This window comes from Salvelinus fontinalis, chromosome 2 (genome assembly GCF_029448725.1).
Source record: "Salvelinus fontinalis isolate EN_2023a chromosome 2, ASM2944872v1, whole genome shotgun sequence".
Lineage (NCBI taxonomy): Eukaryota > Metazoa > Chordata > Actinopteri > Salmoniformes > Salmonidae > Salvelinus > Salvelinus fontinalis.
This window is the reverse complement of record NC_074666.1, coordinates 92,799,450-92,827,449: the sequence shown is the minus strand read 5'-3', so window position 1 is coordinate 92,827,449 and position 28,000 is coordinate 92,799,450. Positions and strand designations below refer to the sequence as shown.

Here is a 28,000-nt window from a genome sequence, read left to right as displayed (position 1 = left end):
TATTGCATTATTGCATCCAAAGATCAACTGTACCTAGAACACAGATACAGAGCCACTTGTCATCAGGAAGGTGCTCTCTCAGCACAACGGAAAATATCTCAATGACTTGACATGTTCTGGTTGTGAATTCAGGCTACAAGGTAAGAATCTTCCCAGGGATTATTGTAAAGTGTGTAGGGACATTAAATGTATGATGCTGTCTTAGTATCGTGAATGACAGTAAAACAGGCAGATCTAACAGTCCATTTCACCTGGGACAGGTACGTGACAGTTCAATCATACAAAATGGCGCTAACTAGGCGTAGGCAAGTCAAATTCAAAAACATATTGTTCATTTATCATATTATATGATTCGTATATCTGATTATTTTACAATTTGTAAAAATGTTGATGTATCATAGTTCTAAATCATCTGACAGAATATCAGAACATTTGTTGTTTTCAAAATTACAATGATTTCCTGCTTCCTGTGTAATTTGGTATGAACCCACTGAACATACTTATCTTAACATTGTTATTATGAATTATATTTAGTAATAGCATCTTAATAGCATACGTGTTGAACAAAGCAACACACTGGAATGAGTGAAATGATTAAAAGACAAAGTGAGACATTATTATTATTATTATTATTATTATATTGTTATTATTATTAGTTCCACTACATGGAGAAGAGGTGAAACCTACCAGTCATGACTACATGTTCATGTGATGCATTAAATCACCTCACTGTTCGGATGTGTCTGTTAGTAAATGTTTTATTTCTAAGAGATAATGAATAAAAGAGAACAATTGACATTCAAGAATTAGTTGTCAATGTGTTAACCACAACCAACATGCTGGATCTCTGTTTAGTTGTCAATGTGTTAACCACAACCAACATGCTGGATCTCTGTTTAGTTGTCACTGTGTTAACCACAACCAACATGCTGGATCTCTGTTTAGTTGTCACTGTGTTAACCACAACCAACATGCTGGATCTCTGTTTAGTTGTCACTGTGTTAACCACAACCAACATGCTGGATCTCTGTTTAGTTGTCAATGTGTTAACCACAACCAACATGCTGGATCTCTGTTTAGTTGTCACTGTGTTAACCACAACCAACATGCTGGATCTCTGTTTAGTTGTCACTGTGTTAACCACAACCAACATGCTGGATCTCTGTTTAGTTGTCAATGTGTTAACCACAACCAACATGCTGGATCTCTGTTTAGTTGTCACTGTGTTAACCACAACCAACATGTTTGATTTTTGTTTAGACGTCAGTGCTCGGAAATCAGACTCTCTGGTGAGAGAGAGGAGGGGGTCCCTGCCTCTAAAATGAATCTCTCTGGGGAACATGACACCAAATCTAAGAGGTGAGATGACAATGTTGTTTAATAACTTATAAGGAGTTTATTTCCAGAATGCTACATCCATCAGACATGTTTTTGGGGCTACAGACGGCTATATGGGTCCACTAATACAGGACTGGTAAAGCTCCAGTACTTTTGTGAAGAAAAAATATTTTTAAATTCAGATCCTTCAGCACCCTCAGCAGCCCTACTTCCAGTGGCTATGGACTGTGATATGTGGTTGTCTCACTTATTGTAGCTATCTTCAGATGAATGCACTTACTGTCAATCGCTCTGGATAAGAGTGTCTGCTAAACCAGGGCTTCTCTATCTTGGCTGTACTCGTTGTAATGTAAGACGTTTGATAGAATTTTCACATGACATGACCACTTTGCCTCCTGTTAATCCTTGTCTAATATGTTGGCATGCATAACCTTATTGTTTGGACTCATTCTGATGGTTGTTACAAGCCGAATTCGAATAATATTACCGTTTTATCAACACACTCTTCACTCCTGTTTAAACCAAAAAGGGTTCCATCTTGCTTTATGTATGGAACCACTAAAAGTTCTATATAGAACCCTTTATAGGGTTCTTTGATCAGAACTCTAGAGGTTCTTCTTCACTGAACCAAAATGGTTCCATATAGAACCCTGAATGGTGCCATTTATGAATTATGGCTACTACTATTAAATAGTAATATTTTTACCTAGAATATCATTTAATAAACAATTAAGTAATGGGACTAGAGACTTCATGTAACAGTCCTGACCTGTTTTATGTTGTTTTTATGTGTTTTTGGTCAGGGCATGTGTTTTGGGTGGGCAGTCTATGTTATTCGTTTCTATGTTGGTTTTGGTTTGCCTGGTATGGCTCTTGATTAGAGGCAGGTGGTTTGCGTTTTCCTCTAATCAAGAGTCATATTTAGGTAGGGCATTCTCACTGTTTGTTTGTGGGTGATTGTCTCCTGTGATGTCTTTCGTCGTTGTCGATGTTATTCACTATCGGGACTGTTTGGCTGTTCGTGTGTTTCGATGTAACGTTCCTGTTCGTGAGTTTACGTTTGTCATGTGAGTTTATGTTCAGGTTCCGTTCTACGTCGTTTTGTTATTTTGTAAGTTTTGTAAAGTGTTTGTTTTCGTGTCATCAGTTTTCGTATTAAAAATAAAGATGGCATATTTCCCTGACTCCGCATTTTGGTCAGAAGATCCTTCTCTCCTCACCTCATCTGAGGATGAGGAGAGCGTCACCCGTTACAGAATCACCCACCAACAAAATGTGACCAAGCGGTATGGGAATGCTCGACGGAGCAACAAGGATTTCTGGACTTGGGAGGAGATCCTGTCTGGTAGAGGACCCTGGGCGCAAACTGGAGAATATCGCTGCTCTCGTGAGAAGAGTGAGGCAGCCACAGCCCAGGAGCGGTGGTTTAAGGAGGCAGCTAGGAGACGTGGATGGAAGCCGGAGAATCAAGCTCGAAACCGGAATTATGAGGGGACACGTCTTGCACGGAAGCCCGAAAAGCCCGTGAGTAACTCCCAAAAATTTCTTGGGGGGGGGGCTAAAGGGTAGTGGGCCAAGGGCAGGTAGGAGACCTGCGCCCACTTCCCAGGCTAACCGTGGAGAGCGGGAGTACGGGCAGACACCGTGTTACGCAGTAGAGCGCACGGTGTCTCCTGTACGTGTGCATAGCCCAGTGCGGGTTATTCCACCTCCCCGCACTGGTAGGGCTAGATTGGGCATTGAGCCAGGTGTCATGAGGCCGGCTCAACGCGTCTGGTCTCCAGTGCGTCTCCTCGGGCCGGCATACATGGCACCTGCCTTACGCATGGTTTCCCCGGTTCGCCTACACAGCCCGGTGCGGGTTATTCCACCTCCTCGTACTGGGCGGGCGACCGGGAGCATTCAACCAGGTAAGGTTGGGCAGGCTCAATGCTCAAGAGAGCCAGTACGCCTGCACGGTCCGGTATTTCCGGCGCCACCTCCCCGCCCCAGCCTAGTACCTACAGTGCCTACATTACGCACTAGGCTACCAGTGCATTTCCAGAGCCCTGTTCCTCCTCCACGCACTCTCCCTATAGTGCGTGTATCCAGTTCAGTGCCTCCAGTTCCGGCCCTACGCACTAAGCCACCTGTGCGTCTCCTAAGTCCTGTACACACTGTCACTTCTCCCCGTACTAGTCCTGAGGTGCGTGCCCTCAGCCAGGTGCCACCAGTGCCGGTACCACGCACCAGGTATAGAGTACGCTTTGAGAGTTCAGTGTGCCCTGTCCCTGCTCCACGCACTAGTAGGAAGGTGCTTATCATTAGCCCGGTGCCTCCAGTTCCGGCACCACGCACCAGGTCTACAGTGCGCCGTATCCGGCCAGAGCCATCCGTCTCCCCAGCGCCATCTGAGCCATCCGTCTCCCCAGCGCCATCTGAGCCATCCGTCTCCCCAGCGCCATCTGAGCCATCCGTCTCCCCAGCGCCATCTGAGCCATCCGTCTCCCCAGCGCCATCTGAGCCATCCGTCTCCCCAGCGCCATCTGAGCCATCCGTCTGCCAGGAGCCTGCAAAGCCGCCCGTCTGCCATGAGCCTGCAAAGCCGCCCGTCTGCCATGAGCCTACAGAGCCATCCGCCAGACAGGAGCCGCTAGAGCCGTCAGCCAGACAGGAGCCGCTAGAGCCGCCCGCCAGACAGGATCTGCCAGAGCCGCCAACCAGACAGGATCTGCCAGAGCCGCCAACCAGACAGGATCTGCCAGAGCCGCCAACCAGACAGGATCTGCCAGAGCCGCCAACCAGACAGGATCTGCCAGAGCCGCCAACCAGACAGGATCTGCCAGAGCCGCCAACCAGACAGGATCTGCCAGAGCCGCCAATCAGACAGGATCTGCCAGAGCCGCCAGCGAGCCATGAGCAGCCAGAGCCGTCAGAGAGCCATGAGCAGCCAGAGCCGTCAGTGAGCCATGAGCAGCCAGAGCCGTCAGTGAGCCATGAGCAGCCAGAGCCGTCAGTGAGCCATGAGCAGCCAGAGCCGTCAGTGAGCCATGAGCAGCCAGAGCCGTTAGAGAGCCATGAGCAGCCAGAGCCGTCAGCCTGCCATGAGCGTCGAGAGCCGTCAGCCTGCCATGAGCGTAGAGAGCCGTCAGTCTGCCATGAGCGTCGAGAGCCGTCAGCCTGCATGGACCTGCCAGAGCCGTCCAAACAGGACCTGCCAGAGTCCTTCAGCCGGGATCTGCCCCTTGTCCCGGTGTTGCCCCTTGTCCCGGTGTTGCCCCTTGTCCCGGTGTTGCCCCTTGTCCCGGTGCTGCCCCTTGTCCCGGTGTTGCCCCTTGTCCCGGTGCTGCCCCTTGTCCCGGTGCTGCCCCTTGTTCCGGTGCTGCCCCTTGTTCTGGTGCTGCCCCTTGTCCCGGTGCTACCCCTTGTCCCGGTGCTGCCCCTTGTCCCGGTGCTGCCCCTTGTCCCGGTGCTGCCCCTTGTCCCGGTGCTGCCCCTTGTCCCGGTGCTGCCCCTTGTCCCGGTGCTGCCCCTTATTCCGGTGATGGTCCTTATCCAGGTGCTGCCCCTTGTTCTAGTGCTGCCCCTTGTCCCGGTGCTACCCCTTGTCCCGGTGCTGCCCCTTGTCCCGGTGCTAGCTGTTTATTTAGGGGAAGGTAGTGTTAGGGTGGTCATTAGAAGGGGTAGACAGAAGAGGGGAGTGACTATGGTGGTATGGGGACAGCGTCCTGAGCCGGAACCACCACCGTGGTCAACTGCCCACCCGGACCCTCCCCTGGACTTTGTGCTTGTGCGCCCGGCGTGCGCATCTTGAGGGGGGGGTACTGTAACAGTCCTGACCTGTTTTATGTTGTTTTTATGTGTTTTTGGTCAGGGCATGTGTTTTGGGTGGGCAGTCTATGTTATTCGTTTCTATGTTGGTTTTGGTTTGCCTGGTATGGCTCTTGATTAGAGGCAGGTGGTTTGCGTTTTCCTCTAATCAAGAGTCATATTTAGGTAGGGCATTCTCACTGTTTGTTTGTGGGTGATTGTCTCCTGTGATGTCTTTCGTCGTTGTCGATGTTATTCACTATCGGGACTGTTTGGCTGTTCGTGTGTTTCGATGTAACGTTCCTGTTCGTGAGTTTACGTTTGTCATGTGAGTTTATGTTCAGGTTCCGTTCTACGTCGTTTTGTTATTTTGTAAGTTTTGTAAAGTGTTTGTTTTCGTGTCATCAGTTTTCGTATTAAAAATAAAGATGGCATATTTCCCTGACTCCGCATTTTGGTCAGAAGATCCTTCTCTCCTCACCTCATCTGAGGATGAGGAGAGCGTCACCCGTTACACTTCATGCATAGCTAATTAAAATGTCTTTATTCTCAGCACTTATACAATCAATTTTCTAAGCAACACACTGGAATGAGTGAAATGATTAAAAGACAAAGTGAGACATTATTATTATTATTATTATTATATTGTTATTATTATTAGTTCCACTACATGGAGAAGAGGTGAAACCTACCAGTCATGACTACATGTTCATGTGATGCATTAAATCACCTCACTGTTCGGATGTGTCTGTTAGTAAATGTTTTATTTCTAAGAGATAATGAATAAAAGAGAACAATTGAACTTCAATAATTAGTTGTCACTGTGTTAACCACAACCAACATGTTGGATCTCTGTTTAGTTGTCACTGTGTTAACCACAACCAACATGCTGGATCTCTGTTTAGTTGTCACTGTGTTAACCACAACCAACATGTTGGATCTCTGTTTAGTTGTCACTGTGTTAACCACAACCAACATGCTGGATCTCTGTTTAGTTGTCACTGTGTTAACCACAACCAACATGTTGGATCTCTGTTTAGTTGTCACTGTGTTAACCACAACCAACATGTTGGATCTCTGTTTAGTTGTCACTGTGTTAACCACAACCAACATGCTGGATCTCTGTTTAGTTGTCACTGTGTTAACCACAACCAACATGTTGGATCTCTGTTTAGTTGTCACTGTGTTAACCACAACCAACATGTTGGATCTCTGTTTAGTTGTCACTGTGTTAACCACAACCAACATGCTGGATCTCTGTTTAGTTGTCACTGTGTTAACCACAACCAACATGCTGGATCTCTGTTTAGTTGTCACTGTGTTAACCACTACATGTTGGATCTCTGTTTAGTTGTCACTGTGTTAACCACAACCAACATGCTGGATCTCTGTTTAGTTGTCACTGTGTTAACCACAACCAACATGCTGGATCTCTGTTTAGTTGTCACTGTGTTAACCACAACCAACATGTTGGATCTCTGTTTAGTTGTCACTGTGTTAACCACAACCAACATGCTGGATCTCTGTTTAGTTGTCACTGTGTTAACCACAACCAACATGCTGGATCTCTGTTTAGTTGTCACTGTGTTAACCACAACCAACATGCTGGATCTCTGTTTAGTTGTCACTGTGTTAACCACAACCAACATGTTGGATCTCTGTTTAGTTGTCACTGTGTTAACCACAACCAACATGCTGGATCTCTGTTTAGTTGTCACTGTGTTAACCACAACCAACATGCTGGATCTCTGTTTAGTTGTCACTGTGTTAACCACAACCAACATGCTGGATCTCTGTTTAGTTGTCACTGTGTTAACCACAACCAACATGCTGGATCTCTGTTTAGTTGTCACTGTGTTAACCACAACCAACATGCTGGATCTCTGTTTGCTTTTTGCTTAATGGTCAGGGACAGTATGAGTGTAGCCAGATCCTTTTCACTCGCTATCCTTGTTTCATTTTGTGGTTCACCGGATTCGTCATCATCCTCGAGATGAGGTACAGATGAACGACCTGCTTGTTAGCTAAGCTAGTCGGTACAGCTAGGTAGGCTAGCTAGCTACTCTACCAGCAGCATCGTAGTTATTCTAGCAACCACTACATCATCACTGGCTGCCTGCATTTCTTGTGGATCGATGGAGCTCCCCGGTTGTTTCTTCCACCTGTTATCCCTCTCTCGTTGATGGATGCTGGCTCCCTCTGTCCGGTTCTCCTCTCTTCACTAGATGGACGGTAACTTTAGTGTTTAACCCCTCTGTATCCAAGGACCGAACTTTTTAATATTATTTTCGGGGTGCCTCAAGTAGGCTGGACACATGACATTTTTATCAACACGTTTTTCTGATAAAAAAGAGTTCATTGCATCCACAATGGAGCCCAGTTTCATAATATTACTTTATGTCCCAAGTTATGAAGTAATCGCGAAAAAACAGGCCTCATTTTTAGGTCATTTTTCACCCTGCCAGCTCCTATTAGTTCTATTGAGCACCGTGGCACCAATTCGCCTTCTAAAAGTTGTATTCCCATCCCGTTGTTCTGCGTCACAATGTCAGCTTCGCTATTGTTATCAATGAGACCTGCCTGTGTTAACCCTGTAGGCTTACCTCAGGTAACTTATTATTAATAAGGTTATGGCTACTTGGTGAGTGTGATTACTGTTCGCCTGGGTACACCTTGTGGTGACCCACAGTCCTAGGGATGGCTGGCACATAGCCATCAATGTTAAATATTTTCTGGTCATGGTTAACCATGTTTTTTCCCCAGAAAAAGCTATAAAACCTAAACAAAACGCATGTCCCTGCCCTATTTTTCAAGATGTGGCTGATTTAAACAGCCAGAATAAATGTTTTCATTAAGAAATAAAAGATATTGATGATTTGTTGTTTCTAAATGGCTGCTGGGTAATTTGATATGCGTCTAAATATGTTTGTTCGTAGGCATTGAATTGAGAGAATGCTACGCAGTTTCACTGAGTTGCAAACCAAATGGATAGGTCTAGCTCATTGATTTGTAGATCTGACGCAGTTGCAACCTCAGATTATGAGCCTAGAGTGTCGCGAATGAGGGGCCTGCAGAAGGCCACAGGGAGGAGCAAGAGAGCTATTAAACCCATACTGTTTTTTTGCCTAGAAAAATCTTTACATTTTCTTTATTTAACCAGGCATGTCAGTTAAGAACAAATTCTTATTTACAATGACGGCCTACCCCGGCCAAACCCAGACGACGCTGGGCTAATTGTGCGCCACTCTATGGGACTCCAAATCACAGCTGGTTGTGATACAGCCAGGGTGTCTGTAGTGACGCCTCAAGCACTGAGATGGAGTGCCTTAGACCGCTGTGCCACTAAACCTATGCATAATCTATTTTAGCCTTTACCCTAATTCTAGGGTATGGTAGCCTAGAACACTTTTAGAAACTATTTTTGTAATAATATTATGTTAGTAAATACCAAAACCAATGTAAGCATCTTCATTTTTGGTTATTTATTATTGCAAGGCAGAACACATGTGGTTTGAACTGGGTGTGACCTAGTAACCTCTATGTCCAGCAATTGGTGTGGGATAGTTGGGGCAGGATTGAGACTGATTTCAGGAATGAATAAGAAAAATACACTTTATTCTCAGCTGCCTCACCAATGTCTTTATGTGAATTAATCACTTTTAATTGGTAAATATTTCCAATAGACGGCAGCATAAGACCACGAAGCATCAGTTATAGGCTACAAGCAGCAATATGATTGACATAAAATAGCATGCAACCAAAGACTATATGTCCCATGATTTTCTAAAATGATTACTCATTACTTTACAGTTATATCGATCTATCTATCTATCGATCTATCTAACTAATCTATCTAATCTAATCTATATATATTTATAACAGAGCAGGTCGATGCTGGTTGATGAATTTGACAATGAATGTACTAGGAAAATACTTTTCCCGACCAGAAGGTGACTGAATTAATGTTCACGATTATTGAAACTCGTTATTGGAATAGTAATCAAGTATAATTTCAAAACATGAGCCTTAAAATAGGTCATAATAAACATGAATCATCTTATAGCAATTCACAGTAATCTGTTAAAATGATGTTCCTTCCTCTTGCGTCAGCATTGTGGAAAGGGACAGAAAAAGCAGGGGTAGCGGGAGAAAACTACATTTATTTTATGAGATTTCATTCGTGGTCTTATACTGCCATCTATTGGAATATTGTAGCAATTGCAACACATTTCTTCTAAGCGTTGTGTTGATCTGACCATCAGTTTCTATACCTAAGGTCACTGAAATAAAGTGTATATCCTTATTGAAGTAGTAATTACTCAGAATTGAAAAATATACAACATCTGTTAGTTAATTTGATCACTTACAACCATAAAATAGCCATTTACAGGATAACAATGAACGATGCAACAATGGTCCATATACCCTTAAACCAAAAACAACATGCATTAATTAGTTAATTATAAAAAACACTTTCTTAAGATGGGGAACATTATCTGCCAAAGTAACACCCCTTTAAAGCACCAATTAGCAGTTGAAACAATAACAACGTTTTCCCCCCCACTGTTTTGGTAAAAAGATGGAATGGGGCTGGAGAAATGTAACCACTAAAATGTATAGACGGGATGGATGCAAAGACTGACCATCCATGGTACAACAATTATAGTTTTAAATATGTTTTGAAGCTTTACAGTGTTTTGTTTTGGAGTAAAACAAGCTTGTTTTTGGATTCTGATAGAGAATGACAGAACTAAGCTCATGAGGCATTTAGAAGTTATATTATTTTCTGAATCAATAGGTAGATATAATTAATTAATACGTTTAAAAAAGGATGTGGATCCAAAAATGGATGTAGTAACTGTTGATTCACCTTTAACATAAACACACTCGAAATTAGACGTATATTTGTCCCATAGTTGACAGTGGATGTTGGAACAAAAACCAATCCATTAGGCCCAAAGAACTGTCTGTACAGCTCCGATACAGGATCGTGTCGAGGCACAGATCTGGAGAAGGGTACCAAAACATTTCTGCAGCATTGAAGTTCCCCAAGAACACAGTGGTCTCCATCATCCATCACTCCACCAAATGGAAGAAGTTTGGAACCACCAAGAGTCTTCCTAGAGATGGCAGCCTGGCCAAACTTGAGCAATCGGGAGAAGGGCCTTGGTCAGGGAGGTGACCAACAACCCGATGGTCACTCTGACAGAGCTTTAGAGTTCCTCTGTGGAGATGGGAGAACCTTCCAGGAGGACATCCATCTCTGCAGCACTCCACCAATCAGGCCTTTATGGTAGAGTGGCCAGATGGAAGCCACTCCTCAGTAAAAGACACATGAAGCCCACTTGGAGTTTTCCAAAAGACACCTAAAGCATTCTCAGACCATGAGAAGAAGATTATCTAGTCTGATGAAACCAAGATTGAACTCTTTGGCCTGAATGCCAAGCATCACGTCTGGAGGAAACCTGGCACCATCCCTACAGTGATGCATAGTTGTGGCAGCATCATGCTGTGGGGATGTTTTTCAGAGGCAGGGACTGGGAGACTAGTCAGGATCGAGGGAAAGATGAATGGAGCAAGGTACAGAGAAATCCTTGATGAAAACCTGCTCCAGAGAGCTCTGGACCTTAGACTGGGCGAAGGTTCACCTTCCAACAAGACAACGACCCTAAGCACACAGCCAAGACAACGCAGGAGTCACTGAACATCCTTGAGTGGCCCAGCCAGAGCCCGGACTTGAACCTGATCGAACATCTCTGGAGACCTGAAAATAGCTGTGCAGCGACGCTCCCCATCCAACCTGACAGAGCTTGAGAGGATCTGCAGAGAAGAACTGGAGAAACTCCCCAAATATAGGTGTGCCAAGCTTGTAACGTCATACCCAAGAAGACTCGAGGCTGTAATCGCTGCCAAAGATGCTTCAACAAAGTACTGAGTAAAGGGTCTGAATACGTATGTAAATGTAATATATATTTTTTAATAGATTTGCTAAAATTTCAAAAAAACTGTTTTTGCTTTGTCATTATGGGGTATTGTGTTTAGATTGATGAGAAAAAACAATGTAATCAATTTTAAAATAAGGCTGTAACGTAACAAAATGTGGCAAAAGTCAAGGGGTCTGACTACATTCCGAATGCACTGTATGTCAATTGTTTAGCTGGAATGGAATGTTCGTTTCCTGATTATTTGACTGTGATATGTGGTTGTCTCACCTAGCTATCTTAAGATGAATGAACTTACAGATGCCATATCTTAATTTGACTCAGTTTCAGCAACTGGAAATATTCAGTATTATGTGGATTATAATTCATGGACATTTTTGATACATTTTTCGTTAGGGCAAATCAAGTCTGACAGGAAAATTCCTGCAACGCAGGATTATCAAATTAAGATATTTGCCATGTCTCTGGGGCCGTTTTCCTGAGAGCGACGGAACTTAGGCTTATGAGTGTTTTAAGATGCATCTTTCCTACAACGGCCGAAGATGTGACATGCGTTTCCCAAAATGGTTGCGTTGTTGGAGCATGTGTCGATACTGATAGGATCGAAAGAAATTGAGCGCTGCTCTCAGATCAGCTTTCTCCATTAAAATCTTTCCTTAACATTATAATTGTTTCACAATTCTGACGATGGATCAGCTTCTAGAGAGATATTACCATCTATGGCAGCAAATATTGAGGTGGCTTATTCTATGCTTACCCAATAAAAATGCATTAAATCACAGATTTGGCACATTATTGCACACATTAGTCTCCAAATCACCATTGAAAAGGAAAAGGCACTATGCTCTCAAACCAATTTGTTTTAAGCAGGGTTTTATTTAACTAGGCAAGTAAGTCTGTTAAGAACAAATTCTTATTTACAATGACAGCCTACTGGAGAACAACACTTTTAACTGCGTTGTTCAGGAGTAGAATAACAGATTTTACCTTGTCAGCTCAGGGATTCAATCCAACAACCTTTCAGTTACTGGCCCAATGCTCTAACGACTAAGCTACCTGCCACCCCAAGGTTAAAAGATTAACGTTTTGGCCTTCATCAGAAAAATCACATTTTATTTTGGAATTAAACAAGTTAGCAAAAACAAACACTGAAGGTCCAGAAATACATTCTGGATCCATTCCTTAGATACTTCAGTCTCCAGAGTTCTTATCTGGATCCATTCCTTAGATACTTTAGTCTCCAGAGTTCTTATCTGGATCCATTCCTTAGATACTTCAGTCTCCAGAGTTCTTATCTGGATCCATTCCTTAGATACTTTAGTCTCCAGAGTTCTTATCTGGATCCATTCCTTAGATACTTTAGTCTCCAGAGTTCTTATCTGGATCCATTCCTTAGATACATCAGTCTCCAGAGTTCTTATCTGGATCCATTCCTTAGATACTTCAGTCTCCAGAGTTCTTATCTGGATCCATTCCTTAGATACTTCAGTCTCCAGAGTTCTTATCTGGATCCATTCCTTAGATACTTCAGTCTCCAGAGTTCTTATCTGGATCCATTCCTTAGATACTTCAGTCTCCAGAGTTCTTATCTGGATCCATTCCTTAGATACTTTAGTCTCCAGAGTTCTTATCTGGATCCATTCCTTAGATACTTTAGTCTCCAGAGTTCTTTCCTACAGAAGGACTATAGTATGTTGTAGATACTTTAGTCCCCAGAGGTCTTAACCTTCAGAAGGACTATAGTATGTTATAGATACTTTAGTCCCCAGAGGTCTTAAACTAGAGGACTATAGTATGTTGTAGATACTTTAGTTCCCAGAGGTCTTAACCTTCAGAAGGACTATAGTATGTTCAGTCCCCAGAGGTCTTAACCTAGAGGACTATAGTATGTTATAGATACTTTAGTCCCCAGAGGTCTTAACCTAGAGGGCTATAGTATGTTATAGATACTTTAGTTCCCAGAGGTCTTAACCTACAGAAGGACTATAGTATGTTGTCGATACTTTAGTTCACAGAGGTCTTAACCTACAGAAGGACTATAGTATGTTATAGATACTTTAGTCCCCAGAGGTCTTAACCTAGAGGACTATAGTATGTTGTAGATACTTTAGTCCCAGAGGTCTTAACCTAGAGGACTATAGTATGTTGTAGATACTTAAGTCCCAGAGGTCTTAACCTACAGAAAGACTATAGTATGTTGTAGATACTTTAGTCCCCAGAGGTCTTAACATACAGAAGGACTATAGTATGTTTGACCTAGGTCTTCTGTGTATTAAGTGACTCTGGAGTGCAAAAACGCATCTAACGACTCACTTAGCTGTTCTACGAGTGGTCTGAGGCAGGTATTAGATTATGAGCAATTTCAAGTGCAACATTAATTATGATGGTTTTGGGAAACAGCTCTGTTACAAATTCCCGGTGGCTGAGGGTGACTGTTATCAGCACCTCACAACATCAAGCTGTACACTCCACTCCCCATCCCCCATGACTGGAGCCTGAGAGTCTAGGGGGGAACCATAAACCTGCCTCTCAAACTCTCCCTGAACTGTGTGTTAACTCTTGGGCTGCTTTATTGCCCTCTAACCGGGGGCGGAGTCAGTGAGTCACAAACCAGTAAAATAAGTAGAGGCGGGTCGCTCTCTTTCAAGCTCTGGGATTTAACGATGCTCCTGTGAAGGTTCTAACAATGAACTTAGCCTAAAGATGATTTTGGGAAACCGGGCCCTGGATAAGAGCATCTGATAAATGTCCAATGTAAATGTTTTACATACAGATCTCATATTACTGTATTTAATTGTTATTTTTAAATATTGAAAAATTAATTTCACAAATGTATCATTAGTGCAGTTATTTACTAAAAAATAAAGTTATTTGTTACATTTGACAGTGTAAAACCTAGCAGTACTAATTATTTCTCTGAGAGTGACGCAGATATTTAGCATTTAGCAAAAAAAACAGAGTAGATGAGTAGATGAGAGATGTAATGTTTGTCTCTGTTGTGTTGAAGAACAATCAAGCGGGAGAGACCAGCCTCCCCTGTACCCAGCTGTGTGTCCATGAAGAGTGGCCGGTCTATGGGTATACCTATAATGTTTAGAGAGGGAGACTTAACTCCTAAACAAAGGTAAGAAGAACTCATGGGTCATGGTCAGTGGGTTAAACAACACTGTCTCTAGTCATTTCTCCTCTCCCATTTCCAATTTATTTTCATTATCCATAGTCCTAAATCATTTTTTCAATTTTCATAGTGTGTGTGTGTGTGTGTGTGTGTGTGTGTGTGTGTGTGTGTGTGTGTGTGTGTGTGTGTGTGTGTGTGTACATGTCTGTGTGTGTGCACTCTTTGGATGTTTTGTCCACAGAAACCAACAGGAGATTCTCAGTGGTCAGTCTTCCCAGAGTCATCAAACAGACCTGGCCTCCATATTCAGTGTATGTGGTCCTGTTATGTACATTTGTTTTTGTTTACCTCAAGTAAAGTTGATCTGTCAATCATTCATTCATGTGTTAATGAGAAAGTATTTCTTCTCTTGCTTAACTTATTTACTTTATTTATTTCAGATGCTTGAAGAGAATATTATGACATTTCTGAAGAATGAGCTGAAGATGTTCAAGAGGATTCTTAGTCCAGATCTCCCAGAAGGCTTTGAGAGTCAGAAGCAGGATAAGGAAGTGGTGGATGCTGAAGATGAGAAGCAGGAGAGCAGTGCCAGAGAGGGGGCTCTGAAGATCACACTGCACATCCTGAGGAAAATGAACCAGAAGGAGCTTGCTGACACACTGGAGAAAAGTAATAGCTGTCTGCCTCATGTTGAATGCTGTTTTATAACATTTCAAAGCTGTAACTGAAGTACAGCTAAAGTAGCTAACTTAATGATATCGTAGCAGCCTTGAGCCAATTTGAAGCTGGGGATGATCAGGTGGCCATGATTGTATGAGGGCCAGATTGGGAATTTGAGAACATTAATAATACCAACAATAATATAAACAGTCACACCAGTGTGTAATGATTTATAAAAACATTTACACATTTATATAGGCAGTTAAGAGAATAAGTTATAATTATTATGTACAACTTTCTAACATGAAATCAGACGTAATATTAATATCCTCTGTGTTATATCTAGATTCAGATGAGCTTGCTGTGATTTGCCAACGTGAACTCAAATCTAATCTAAAGAAGAAGTTTCAATGTGTATTTGAGGGGATCGCTAAACAAGGAAACCCAACACTTCTCAATAAGATCTACACAGAGCTCTACATCACAGAGGGTGGAACAGGAGAGGTCAATAATGAACATGAGCTGAGACAGATTGAGACAACAACCAGGAAACAAGCAAGACCAGAGACTGCGATGAAATGTAACGACATCTTCAAGCCCTTAACGGTACAAGACAAACTTATCAGAACTGTGCTGACAAAGGGAGTCGCTGGCATTGGAAAAACAGTCTCTGTGCAGAAGTTCATTCTGGACTGGGCTGAAGGAAAAGCAAATCAGGATGTCCAATTTGTATTTTCATTGCCTTTTCGCGAGCTGAATTTGATGAAAGGGGAAAAACACACTTTGATTGAACTTCTCAATCACTTCTCAATAGAAACCAAAGAATCAAGAATCTCCAACTATGACGAGTACAAAGTTCTGTTCATCTTTGATGGTCTGGATGAGTGCCGACTGCCCCTAGACTTCCAGAAGAACAAGATCTGTTGTGACGTCACAAAGTCAACCTCAGTGGATGTCCTGCTGACAAATCTCATCAAGGGAAATCTGCTTCCCTCTGCTCTCCTCTGGATAACTACCCGACCTGCAGCAGCCAATAAGATCCCTTCAGGGTGTGTTGACCAGGTGACAGAGGTACGAGGGTTCAATGACCCACAGAAGGAGGAGTACTTCAGGAAGAGATTCAGTGATGAGGACCTGGCCAGCAGAATCATCTCACACATAAAGATATCAAGGAGCCTCCACATCATGTGCCACATTCCAGTCTTCTGTTGGATTTCTGCAACAGTCCTTGAACACATGTTGAAACATAAGAGAGAAGAGATGCCCAAGACTCTGACTGAGATGTACATACACCTTGTGGTGTTTCATACCAAACAGAAGAATGAAAAGTATCTTGGGAAAGAAGAGACAGGTCCACACTGGAATAAAGAGAGCATTCTGTCACTGGGAAAACTGGCTTTTCAACAGCTTGTGAAGGGCAATCTGATTTTCTATGAAGAAGACCTGAAAGAGGCTGGCATTGATGTAAATGAAGCATCAGTGTACTCAGGATTGTGCACACAGCTCTTTAAAGAGGAATGTGGGCTGTACCAGGACAAGGTGTACTGCTTCGTGCATCTGAGCATTCAGGAGTTTCTGGCTGCTGTATATGTGTTCCTCTCATTCATCAACAACAATGAGAATCTAATGGCCAAACCTCAATCAACGTCCAGTAACTTTTCTGAGCTGTTCAGAGACAAGCCTGAAGTTACTGTCTACAAGAGTGCTGTGGATAAAGCCTTAGAAAGTGAGACGGGAAACCTGGACCTTTTCCTCCGCTTCCTTCTGGGCCTCTCACTGGAGTCCAATCAGAAGCACTTACGAGGTCTACTGACAGAGACAGGAAGCAGCTCACAGAGCCATGAAGAAACAGTCAAGTACATCAAGGAGAAGATCAGGGACAGTCCATCTACAGAGAGGTGCATCAATCTGTTCCACTGTCTGAATGAACTGAATGACCATTCTCTAGTGGAGGAGATCCAAAGATACCTGAGATTAGGAAGTGTCTCCAGTGAAGAACTCTCACCTGCACAGTGGTCAGCTCTGGTCTTTGTGTTGCTGACTTCAGAAAAGGAGCTGGATGTGTTCGACCTGAAGAAATACTCCAGATCAGAGGAAGGTCTTCTGAGGCTACTGCCAGTGGTCAAAGCCTCCAGAGCTGCTCTGTGAGTACATACAAATACATTTAAGTACTAATCATCAGGAATAAATATTCAGTTTAGAGAAAATATGTATTATTGAATAACATATTTAATCAGTGCATTGATGTTCACATTAGTATAACAATATAACGATACAATTCTAGGAGACGGAAGGTGAATCTATATGTTGTTTGAGAGAATAAACCAATTGCATCTGCCATTGTCCTTCTACACTGCTGGTGTTACATTAACAGTGTTTGTGAAATCATGATGATCTCTCTGTCAGGCTGTCAGGCTGTGGAGTCACAGAGGAAGGTTGTGCTTCTCTGGTCTCAGCTCTGGAGTCAAACCCCTCACACCTGAGAGAGCTGGATCTGAGTAACAATGACCTGAAAGATTCAGGAGTGAAGCTGCTCTCTGCTGTACTGGGGAATCCCCACTGTAAACTGGAGACTCTGAGGTCAGTGTTCCTGTAGTTGGTCAACAAGTGATTACTGTTCACCAGATCCACATGTGTTTACCAATCACAAATAGTCCACATCATATGTGTTTGAACAGTGTTTTCTGTTTTAAATGTGTTGCTATGCTCCAGCATTTAGGATTTGAGATAGAATGTTTCATATTAGGCGACAGTACAGAATGTCACCTTTTACTTGAGGGTATTTCCATGCACATAAGTGTTACTGTTTAGAAATGAAAGCACGTGTCTATTTATCCCATTTGAAAATGTCGTAATCATTTTGACAAATTCACTTATATTGTATTAAAGTAGTCATAAGTTTAGTATTTGGTCCCATACTCCTTGCCTGCAATGATTACATCAAGCTTGTTACTCTACACACTTGTTGAATGCATTTGCAGTTTGTTTTGGTTGTGTTTTGAATTATGTTTTTCCCAATAGAAATTGAATGGTGAAAAATGTCCTGTATCATTTTGGAGTCACTTCGCTTGTATTGTCCCTAAGAATAGAAAATGTTTCTGAACACTTCTACATTCATGTGGATGCTGCCATGATTATGAATGAATCATGAATGACGATGAATGAGAAAGTTAAAGAGGCACGAGGATCATACCCCCTCTGTTATTTGTGTTAGGTTCTAATTTTTCAGAGTAAATAACCCACGGACACTAGAGAAGCTTTAACCAAGTTCAATTCTTCCCAAAGGTTCTGTACAGCTGTAATCAGACAACCCAACATTTCTCCCACCCAGATATTTATATTCCACTTAAGACACTCCTCCTTCTCTCCAATCCTTCTTATGGTTTAACAGGAAAAGAGTAACAAGATCCCAAATCTTGACCTGTCCTCACCTCCTGACCTCAACCCTCCTTCATCTAATCCACAGATGTCCATCTGTCCTTCCTGTATCAACACGGTGCTCTGCTCCCGTCCCCAACACATTCCAACACATTCCAACACATTCCAACACATTCCAACACATTCCAACACATTCCAACACATTCCACAGCTATCTGTCTTTCCTGTATCAACACGGTGCTCTGCTCCCGTCCCCAACACATTCCAACACATTCCAACACATTCCAACACATTCCACAGCTATCTGTCTTTCCTGTATCAACACGGAGCTCTGCTCCCGTCCCCAACACATTCCAACACATTTCAACACATTCCAACACATTCCAACACATTCCACAGCTATCTGTCCTTCCTGTATCAACACGGTGCTCTGCTCCCGTCCCCAACACATTCCAACACATTCCAACACATTCCAACACATTTCAACACATTCCAACACATTCCAACACATTCCACAGCTATCTGTCCTTCCTGTATCAACACGGTGCTCTGCTCCCGTCCCCAACACATTCCAACACATTCCAACACATTCCAACACATTCCAACACATTCCAACACATTCCAACACATTCCACAGCTATCTGTCTTTCCTGTATCAACACGGTGCTCTGCTCCCGTCCCCAACACATTCCAACACATTCCAACACATTTCAACACATTCCAACACATTCCAACACATTCCAACACATTTCAACACATTCCAACACATTCCAACACATTCCACAGCTATCTGTCTTTCCTGTATCAACACGGTGCTCTGCTCCCGTCCCCCAACACATTCCAACACATTCCAACACATTCCAACACATTCCAACACATTCCAACACATTCCAACACATTCCAACACATTTCAACACATTTCAACACATTCCAACACATTCCAACACATTTCAACACATTCCAACACATTCCAACACATTCCACAGCTATCTGTCCTTCTACAGAGAACCCTTAACTTTCTTCTTTGATCCTATGCTTCTTCGCTATCATTTATTTAATATCTCAATGTTCAAAATGTCGAATGGTGAGAGGTTAGCATGTTTTGTTGTGGCCTCTGTAACTTTCTCACTCGTTCATTATTATTCATGATTCATTCATGATTTTTCTTAATCATGCATCATCAGTATTAATTGAGTAGTGTTTAGAAACATGTTATTTACTCACTTAGAGAGAAGATTAATCCAGTCATCATCCACCTTTCAGTTACTATTGGGCAAAACATAACCCCAAAACACAACCACAACAAACTGCAAATGCAGGCAACGAGTTTGGGACCAAATACTACTAACCGAAAGCTTGCAAGATCAAATCCCTGAGCTGACAAGGTAAAAATGTCGTCCTGCCCCTGAACAAGGCAGGTAACCCACTGTTCCTTGGCCGTCATTGAAAATAACAATTTGTTCTTAACTGACCTGCCAAGTTAAATAAAGGTAAAAAACTATTGGGCAAAACATAACACAAGCAAAACCAAATGCAAATGTGTGTTTGGAACCAAAAACTAAACTTTTGACTACTTTAAGTGAATTGCTGTAAGTGAATTGCTCAGAATACTTATGATTTCTTCAAATGGGCGGGGGACTAGATACATAAAGTGCTATAATTCCTAAACATTGAAACACATGTATGAAAATACCCCCCCCCAAAAAGGTGACATTATATACTGTCACCTCATATGAAACATTTGATCTCAAATCCCAAATTTTGGAGTATACAGTCATGGCCAAAAGTTTTGAGAATGACACAAATATTAATTTTCACTAAGTCTGCTGCCTCAGTTTGTATGATGGCAATTTGCATATACTCCAGAATGTTATGAAGAGTGATCAGATGAATTGCAATTAACTGCAAAGTCCCTCTTTGCCATGCAAATGAACTGAATCCCCCCCAAACAAACATTTCCACTGCATTTCTGCAAAAGGTACAGTGATTGGACTGCTGAGGACTGGGGTAAAGTAATTTTCTCTGATGAATCCCCTTTCCGATTGTTTGGGGCATCTGGAAAAAAGGTGAGCGCTACCATCAGTCCTGTGTCATGCCAACAGTAAAGCATCCTGAGACCATTCATGTGTGGGGTTGCTTCTCAGCCAAGGGAGTGGGCTCACTCACAATTTTGCCTAAGAACACAGCCATGAATAAAGAATGGTACAAACACATCCTCCGAGAGCAACTTCTCCCAACCATCCAGGAACAGTTTGGTGACGAACAATGCCTTTTCCAGCATGATGGGGCACCTTGCCATAAGGCAAAAGCGATAACTAAGTGGCTTGGGGAACAAAACATTGATATTTTGGGTCCATGGCCAGGAAACTCCCCAGACCTTGATCCCATTGAGAACTTGTGGTCAATCCTCAAGAGGCGGGTGGACAAACAAAAACCCACAAACTCCAAGCATTGACTATGCAAGAATGGGCTACCATCAGTCAGGATGTGGCTCAGAAGTTAATTGACAGCATGGCAGGGCGGATTGCATCAACTTCATGTAATTGTTAATAAAAGCCTTTGACACTTATGAAATGCTTGTAATTATACTTAGTAGTAACATCTGACAAAAATATCTAAAGACACTGAAGCAGCAAACTTTGTGGAAATTAATATTTGTGTCATTCTCAAAACTTTGGCCACAACTGTAGAGCCACATTTAAAATGTGCTTAGCTTCACTGTCAAAATAGATATGGTGTGGACTGTATACTCAATACGATCTAAATCTGATACCTCACTGTCTGTCTTTTGACTGATACTGTAATGATAAGTTCACTTATGAATATATATGGCAGGTTTCAGGACACTGATATATCTGAATATGTTGAAAAAATATACTGCCACTATTTTCACCACCAAAGAATAGCAGTGTGGTTTTAATATGATTTGACTCTTTGCAGGCTGTCCCGATGTCAAGTCACAGAGGAAGGCTGTGCTTCTCTGGTCTCAGCTCTGAAGTCAAACCCCTCACACCTGAGAGAGCTGGACCTGAGCTACAATCACCCAGGAGACTCAGGAGTCAGACTGCTCTCTGCTGGACTGGAGGATCCACACTGCAGACTGGAGAAACTCACGTATTGTAGAGGGTTTATGTCAATGTTCATATCAGACATGTTTGAGTTATCAGGCCTGTTATTACAAACATTCTTACCACCACTTGGACAAAGTTATATGCAGACCGTGTGTGTGTGTGTGTGTGTGTGTGTGTGTGTGTGTGTGTGTGTGTGTGTGTGTGTGTGTGTGTGTGTGTGTGTGTGTGTGTGTGTGTGTGTGTGTGTGTGTGTGTGTGTGTGTGTGTGTGTGTGTGTGTGTGTATATATCTCTCAATGACTGTCTGTTCCTCTGCTTACCGCTACAGTGTGGAACATGGTGGAGAGTACACAATGAAGCCTGGGCTTAGAAAATGTGAGTGTTGACTGCTGTGAAGAATATGACTAAGAATAAGTCTTAATTCAAGTTAAGTCAAAGACATACATCATTACTTACTTGGTCATATTACATTTAAGCTGTAGTTCTACAGAAGCAGAAATCAGGGACACCAAAGTTTAGAAAGAGTTGCTTTGACAATGTGTGTGTCTGTGTATGTGTGTGGCGTGTTTGTGTTACATTAGAAATGTGTGTGTGTGTGCAGGCAGTTGCACAGACTGAGGTCTATCTGTTTCCCAGCACCTGCCCCTTTGCCCTTCCACTCACCAAGTACCTTTGTGGGTTTATACACGGATATAGATAGATACACTGTATGTTATAGATACTTCTATACTGAACAAAAATATAAATGCAACATGCAACAATATATTATTTTTTTTCTTCAAAAAACAGAAATCTCATAATTAAAATTCCTCAGACATACATGTGTCTTATACCATTTTAAAGGTAATCTAGTTGTTAATCCAACCAAAGTGTCCGATTTCAAATATGCTTTTCAGCAAAAGCACCACAAACGATTATGTTAGGTCACACCAAACCACAATAAGCATAGCCATTTTTCCAGCCAAAGATAGGATTTACAAAAAGCACAAATAGAGATAAAATTAATTACTAACCTTTGATGATCTTCATCAGATGACACTCATAGGACTTCATGTTACACAATACATGTATGTTTTGTTTGATAAAGTTCATATTTATATAAAAAAATCTGAGTTTACATTGGCGCGTTACGTTCACTAGTTCCAAAAACATCCAGTGATTTTGCATAGCCACATCGATTCAACAGAAATACTCATCATAAATGTAGATGATAATACAAGTTATACACATGGAATTATAGATATACCTCTCCTTAATGCAACCGCTGTGTCAGATTTTTTTTAAACTTGACGGAAAAAGCAAACCATGCAATAATCTGAGACGGCGCTCAGAACAATAGTCAAATTAGCCGCCATGTTGGAGTCAACAGAAACCAGAAATTACATGATAATGTTTCCTTACCTTTGATGATCTTCATCAGAATGCATTCCCAGGAATCCCAGGTCCACAATAAATGCTTGATTTGTTCGATAATGTCCGTTATTTATGTCCAATTAGCAACTTTTGTTAGCGCGTTTGGTAAACAATTCCAAAGTCACGAAGCGCGTTCCCTAAAAGCTGACGAAGTGTCCAAAAGTTCAGTAACAGTCAGTAGAAACATGTCAAACGATGAATTGAATCAATCTTTAGAATGTTGTTGACATAAATCTTGAATAACGTTCCAACGGGAGAATTACATTGACTTCAGATGAGCGATGGAACAGAGCTCCCTCTCATGTGAACGTGCATGGTGAAAGCATAGTCAGGTCATGGCAGACGTGACTAATTCCTCTCTCATTCGACCCCCCTTCACAGTAGAGGCATCAGACAAAGTTCTACAGACTGTTGACATCTAGTGGAAGCCGTAGGAAGTGAATACTCATTCATATCTCGCTGTGATTTCAATGGGATCTTGGTTGAAAATCGACCAGCCTAATAATTTCCACTTCCTGTTTAAAGAAATTCTCTGGTTTTTGCCTGCCATATGAGTTCTGTTATACTCACAGACATAATTCAAACAGTTTTAGAAACTTCAGAGTGTTTTCTATCCAATACTAATAATAATATGCATATATTAGCAACTATGACTGAGGAGCAGGCTGTTTACTCTGGGCACCTCTGTGCACCTTTCATCCAAGCTACTCAATACTGCCCCTGCAGCCACAAGTTCTTAAGTAAAGGTTAAATACACTGCTCAAAAAAATAAAGGGAACACTTAAACAACACAATGTAACTCCAAGTCAATCACACTTCTGTGAAATCAAACTGTCCACTTAGGAAGCAACACTGATTGACAATAAATTTCACATGCTGTTGTGCAAATGGAATAGACAACAGGTGGAAATTATAGGCAATTAGCAAGACACCCCCAAAAAGGACTGGTTCTGCAGGTGGTAACTACAGACCACTTCTCAGTTCCTATGCTTCCTGGCTGATGTTTTGGTCACTTTTGAATGCTGGTGGTGCTTTCACTCTAGTGGAGCATGAGACGGAGTCTACAACCCACACAAGTGGCTCAGGTAGTGCAGCTCATCCAGGATGGCACATCAATGCGAGCTGTGGCAAGAAGGTTTGCTGTGTCTGTCAGCGTAGTGTCCAGAGCATGGAGGCGCTACCAGGAGACAGGCCAGTACATCAGGAGACGTGGAGGAGGCCGTAGGAGGGCAACAACCCAGCAGCAGGACCGCTACCTCCGCCTTTGTGCAAGGAGGAGCACTGCCAGAGCCCTGCAAAATGACCTCCAGCAGGCCACAAATGTGCATGTGTCTGCTCAAACGGTCAGAAACAGACTCCATGAGGGTGGTATGAGGGCCCGACGTCCACAGGTGGGGGTTGTGCTTACAGCCCAACACCGTGCAGGACGTTTGGCATTTGCCAGAGAACACCAAGATTGGCAAATTCGCTACTGGCGCCCTGTGCTCTTCACAGATGAAAGCAGGTTCACACTGAGCACATGTGACAGACGTGACAGAGTCTGGAGACGCCGTGGAGAACGTTCTGCTGCCTGCAACATCCTCCAGCATGACCGGTTTGGCGTTGGGTCAGTCATGGTGTGGGGTGGCATTTCTTTGGGGGGCCGCACAGCCCTCCATGTGCTCGCCAGAGGTAGCCTGACTGCCATTAGGTACCGAGATGAGATACTCAGACCCCTTGTGAGACCATATGCTGGTGCGGTTGGCCCTGGGTTCCTCCTAATGCAAGACAATGCTAGACCTCATGTGGCTGGAGTGTGTCAGCAGTTCCTGCAAGAGGAAGGCATTGATGCTATGGACTGGCCCGCCCGTTCCCCAGACCTGAATCCAATTGAGCACATCTGGGACATCATGTCTCGCTCCATCCACCAACGCCACGTTGCACCACAGACTGTCCAGGAGTTGTCGGATGCTTTAGTCCAGGAGATCTGGGAGGAGATCCCTCAGGAGACCATCTGCCACCTCATCAGGAGCATGCCCAGGCGTTGTAGGGAGGTCATACAGGCACGTGGAGGCCACACACACTACTGAGCCTCATTTTGACTTGTTTTAAGGACATTACATCAAATTTGGATCAGCCTGTAGTGTGGTTTTCCACTTTAATTTTGAGTGTGACTCCAAATCCAGACCTCCATGGGTTGATAAATTTGATTTCCATTGATAATTTTTGTGTGATTTTGTTGTCAGCACATTCAACTATGTAAAGAAAAAGGTTTTTAATAAGAATATTTCATTCATTCAGATCTAGGATGTGTTATTTTAGTGTTCCCTTTATTTTTTTGAGCAGTGTATTACAAATTAAAACAACTTTATTCAACTAGGCATGTCAGTTAAGAACAAATTCTTATTTACAATGACAGCCAAACCAGGATGACACTGGGCCAATTGGCCAAAGGCCTGCTGCGGGGACTGGGGCTGGGATATATATATTTTTTTTAAATAGGACAAAACACACATATCGACAAGAGAGACACCACAACACTACATCAAGAGACACCTAAGGCAACAACATAGCATGGCAGCAACACAACATGACAACAACCTGGTAGTAACACAAAATGGCAGATGCACAAAATGGTACCTGCACAAAGCATGGTACAAACATTATTGGGCACAGACAACAGCACTAAGGCAAGAAGGTAGAGACAACAATACATCATGCAGAGCAGCCACAACTGTCAGTAAGAATGTTCATGATTGACAATTTGAATAAAGAGATGGAGATAAAACTGTCCAGATTGAGTGTGAAAAGTTACCATTCCAATGTGAATGATGATGATTTCTAATATTGTGTCTGGTGTCATCCATCAGATGTCTGTGATCTCACACTGGACCCAAACACAGCACACAGACGCCTTTCTCTGTCTGAGGAGAACAGAAAGGTGACACGGAGGAGACAGAAGCAGCCGTATCCTGATCACCCAGAGAGATTTGAGGACCGTGGACAGGTCCTCTGTAGAGAGGGTCTGACTGGGTGCTGTTACTGGGAGGTAGAGTGGAGAGGGAGTGGGCCTGTTATAGGAGTGACATATAAAGGAATCAACAGGAGAGGAAGGGGTTATGACCATGGGCTTGGATGGAATGACAAGTCCTGGAGTCTGTTCTGCTCTGACAACAGTTACTATGCCTGGCACAATAATGCTCACATTACCTTAGATGTCCCGTCCTCCAGCTCCCACAGAGTAGGAGTGTATCTGGACTGGCCAGCCGGCACTCTGTCCTTCTACAGAGTCTCCTCTGACTCACTGACCCACCTGTACACATTCAACACCACATTCACTGAGCCCCTCTATCCAGGGTTTAGGGTTTATGATGTTAACTCCTCAGTGTCCCTGTGTCAGGTGGTCCCTGTGTCAAACACAACATGATGTTTCCCTCTAATCATGGTTCAGTAAGACACACTGGAGCAACAATGTAGAATATCTCTCTAGTGTGTAAACATATGATTGTAAATATTCATGAATACACACCTTTGAAGTTGACAGACATTGTCAACTAGAATCATTCATTAATAGAATGAATCACCACACTGTGTTGTAAAAACTGGTTTTAATTTACAAATAATTTGTCTTGTTGTTATTGGGCTTCTTGGTGTTTGTAAATATTGTTGTCTGTAGAATGTTTATTTGTTAAATTCTTTGCACAACAATCTTGTTTCTGTATAAACTCAATTCCACTGAATGAAATGTACATGTGACAGATGTGACTAATAAAGGTTAATCAACCAGATGAAAGAAGAGAGGTGTAAATGTTTAAATACTGATCAGAATATGACAATACAGTAAATGGAGTACAGTAATAGGGGTTGTGTTCAGTACATAGAGAAGGGTCTTATTCAGATGAAGAGGAAGCTTTTATGATCACACAGGACAGGACATAAAGTGCATCTCAATAATCTGAAGTGGCCTCCTCTCCTTATCTCCTCTCTTTTATCTTGACTCATCTGAAAACACAAGATAGGTCAAAGTAATATGGTGGCTGCCTATCGGGTCATTGCTTTCACCTGTCCAGTTCTCTGATATTGGTTTAGATGAAGGAAAGGAGACAAAAATCCACTGGAACGCCCCTCTAACTGGTAATTACTAGTGTAAACTCATCTATCAATCCACTGGAACGCCCCTCCTACTGGTAATTACTAGTGGAAACTCATCTATCAATCCACTGGAACACCCCTCCTACTGGTAATTACTAGTGTAAACCTCATCTATCAATCCACTGGAACGCCCCTCCAACTGGTAATTACTAGTGTAAACTCATCTATCAATCCACTGGAACACCCCTCCAACTGGTAATTACTAGTGGGAAACTCATCTATCAATCCACTGGAACGCCCCTCCTACTGGTAATTACTAGTGTAAACTCATCTATCAATCCACTGGAACGCCCCTCCTACTGGTAATTACTAGTGTAAACTCATCTATCAATCCACTGGAACGCCCCTCCTACTGGTAATTACTAGTGGAAAACTCATCTATCAATCCACTGGAACGCCCCTAGTGGGAAACTCATCTATCAATCCACTGGAACACCCCTAGTGGGAAACTCATCTATCAATCCACTGGAACGCCCCTCCTACTGGTAATTACTAGTGAAACCTCATCTATCAATCCACTGGAACGCCCCTAGTGGGAAACTCATCTATCAATCCACTGGAACGCCCCTAGTGGGAAACTTGTCTATCATCTCTAAGCTACGACTTCTCCCACCACAGGAGGTTGGTGGCACCTTAATTGGGGAGGACGGGGTCGTGGTAATGGCTGGAGCAGAATAAATGGAATGGTATCAAATACATCAAACAATTGGTTTCCATGTGTTTGATACCATTCCATTCACTCCGGTCCAGCCATTATTATGAGCCGTGCTCCCTTCAGTAGCCTCCACTGTCTCCCACGTACTGAACTCTGACATCACATACTAAAGAAATGACCGACATCAGAGCATTTTTGGTAGGTAAATGCAAAACTTTTTTTAAATAAAATAAAATCTATTAAAGCTGCATTATGTACATTTTTATGTGACCCGATCAAGTTATTCACTATATATAAAAAAAAGTATCTGGACATCCCTTCAAATTAGTGGATTTGGCTATTTCAGCCACACCCGTTGCTGACAGGTGTATAAAATCGAGCACACCGCCATGCAATCTCCATAGACAAACATTGGCAGTAGAATGACTAGTCTCTAGTCATGAAATTACAATACAGGCAGGATAGCAAAGTCAATTCTGGATGTCAGTAGAGTTTTTGATTCATTC

At 42.7% G+C, this 28,000-nt stretch overlaps 1 protein-coding gene across 3 annotated transcripts; it reads left to right on the top strand.

Annotated features, from left to right (window-relative positions):
• The first annotated feature begins 34 nt into the window (after positions 1 to 34).
• LOC129831880 (NACHT, LRR and PYD domains-containing protein 3-like) lies at positions 35 to 26,358 on the top strand. 3 transcript variants are annotated; one of them, XM_055895439.1, is made up of 10 exons: positions 35 to 140; positions 1,261 to 1,359; positions 14,077 to 14,193; positions 14,429 to 14,498; positions 14,628 to 14,856; positions 15,200 to 16,991; positions 17,254 to 17,427; positions 21,166 to 21,339; positions 21,624 to 21,670; positions 25,558 to 26,358. In XM_055895439.1, exons 2-10 carry the CDS (start codon positions 1,322 to 1,324, stop codon positions 26,112 to 26,114), a joined length of 3,198 nt encoding a protein of 1,065 aa, XP_055751414.1. In that variant the 5' UTR covers positions 35 to 140; positions 1,261 to 1,321; the 3' UTR covers positions 26,115 to 26,358. The 3 variants fall into 3 exon arrangements, with proteins under 3 accessions (XP_055751414.1, XP_055751406.1, XP_055751422.1); XM_055895431.1 differs by having other exon boundaries at positions 15,194 to 16,991; XM_055895447.1 differs by lacking the exon at positions 1,261 to 1,359 and having other exon boundaries at positions 44 to 140; positions 15,194 to 16,991.
• The last annotated feature ends 1,642 nt before the right edge of the window (positions 26,359 to 28,000 follow it).

Coding starts and splice junctions, on each gene's coding strand:
- LOC129831880 (XM_055895431.1), top strand. CDS start 1,322: ATGAATCTCTCTGGGGAACATGACACCAAATCTAAGAG. Junction 14,194..14,428: donor GACTTAACTCCTAAACAAAG/GTAAGAAGAACT, acceptor TTTTGTCCACAG/AAACCAACAGGAGATTCTCA. Junction 21,340..21,623: donor TGCAGACTGGAGAAACTCAC/GTATTGTAGAGG, acceptor TTACCGCTACAG/TGTGGAACATGGTGGAGAGT.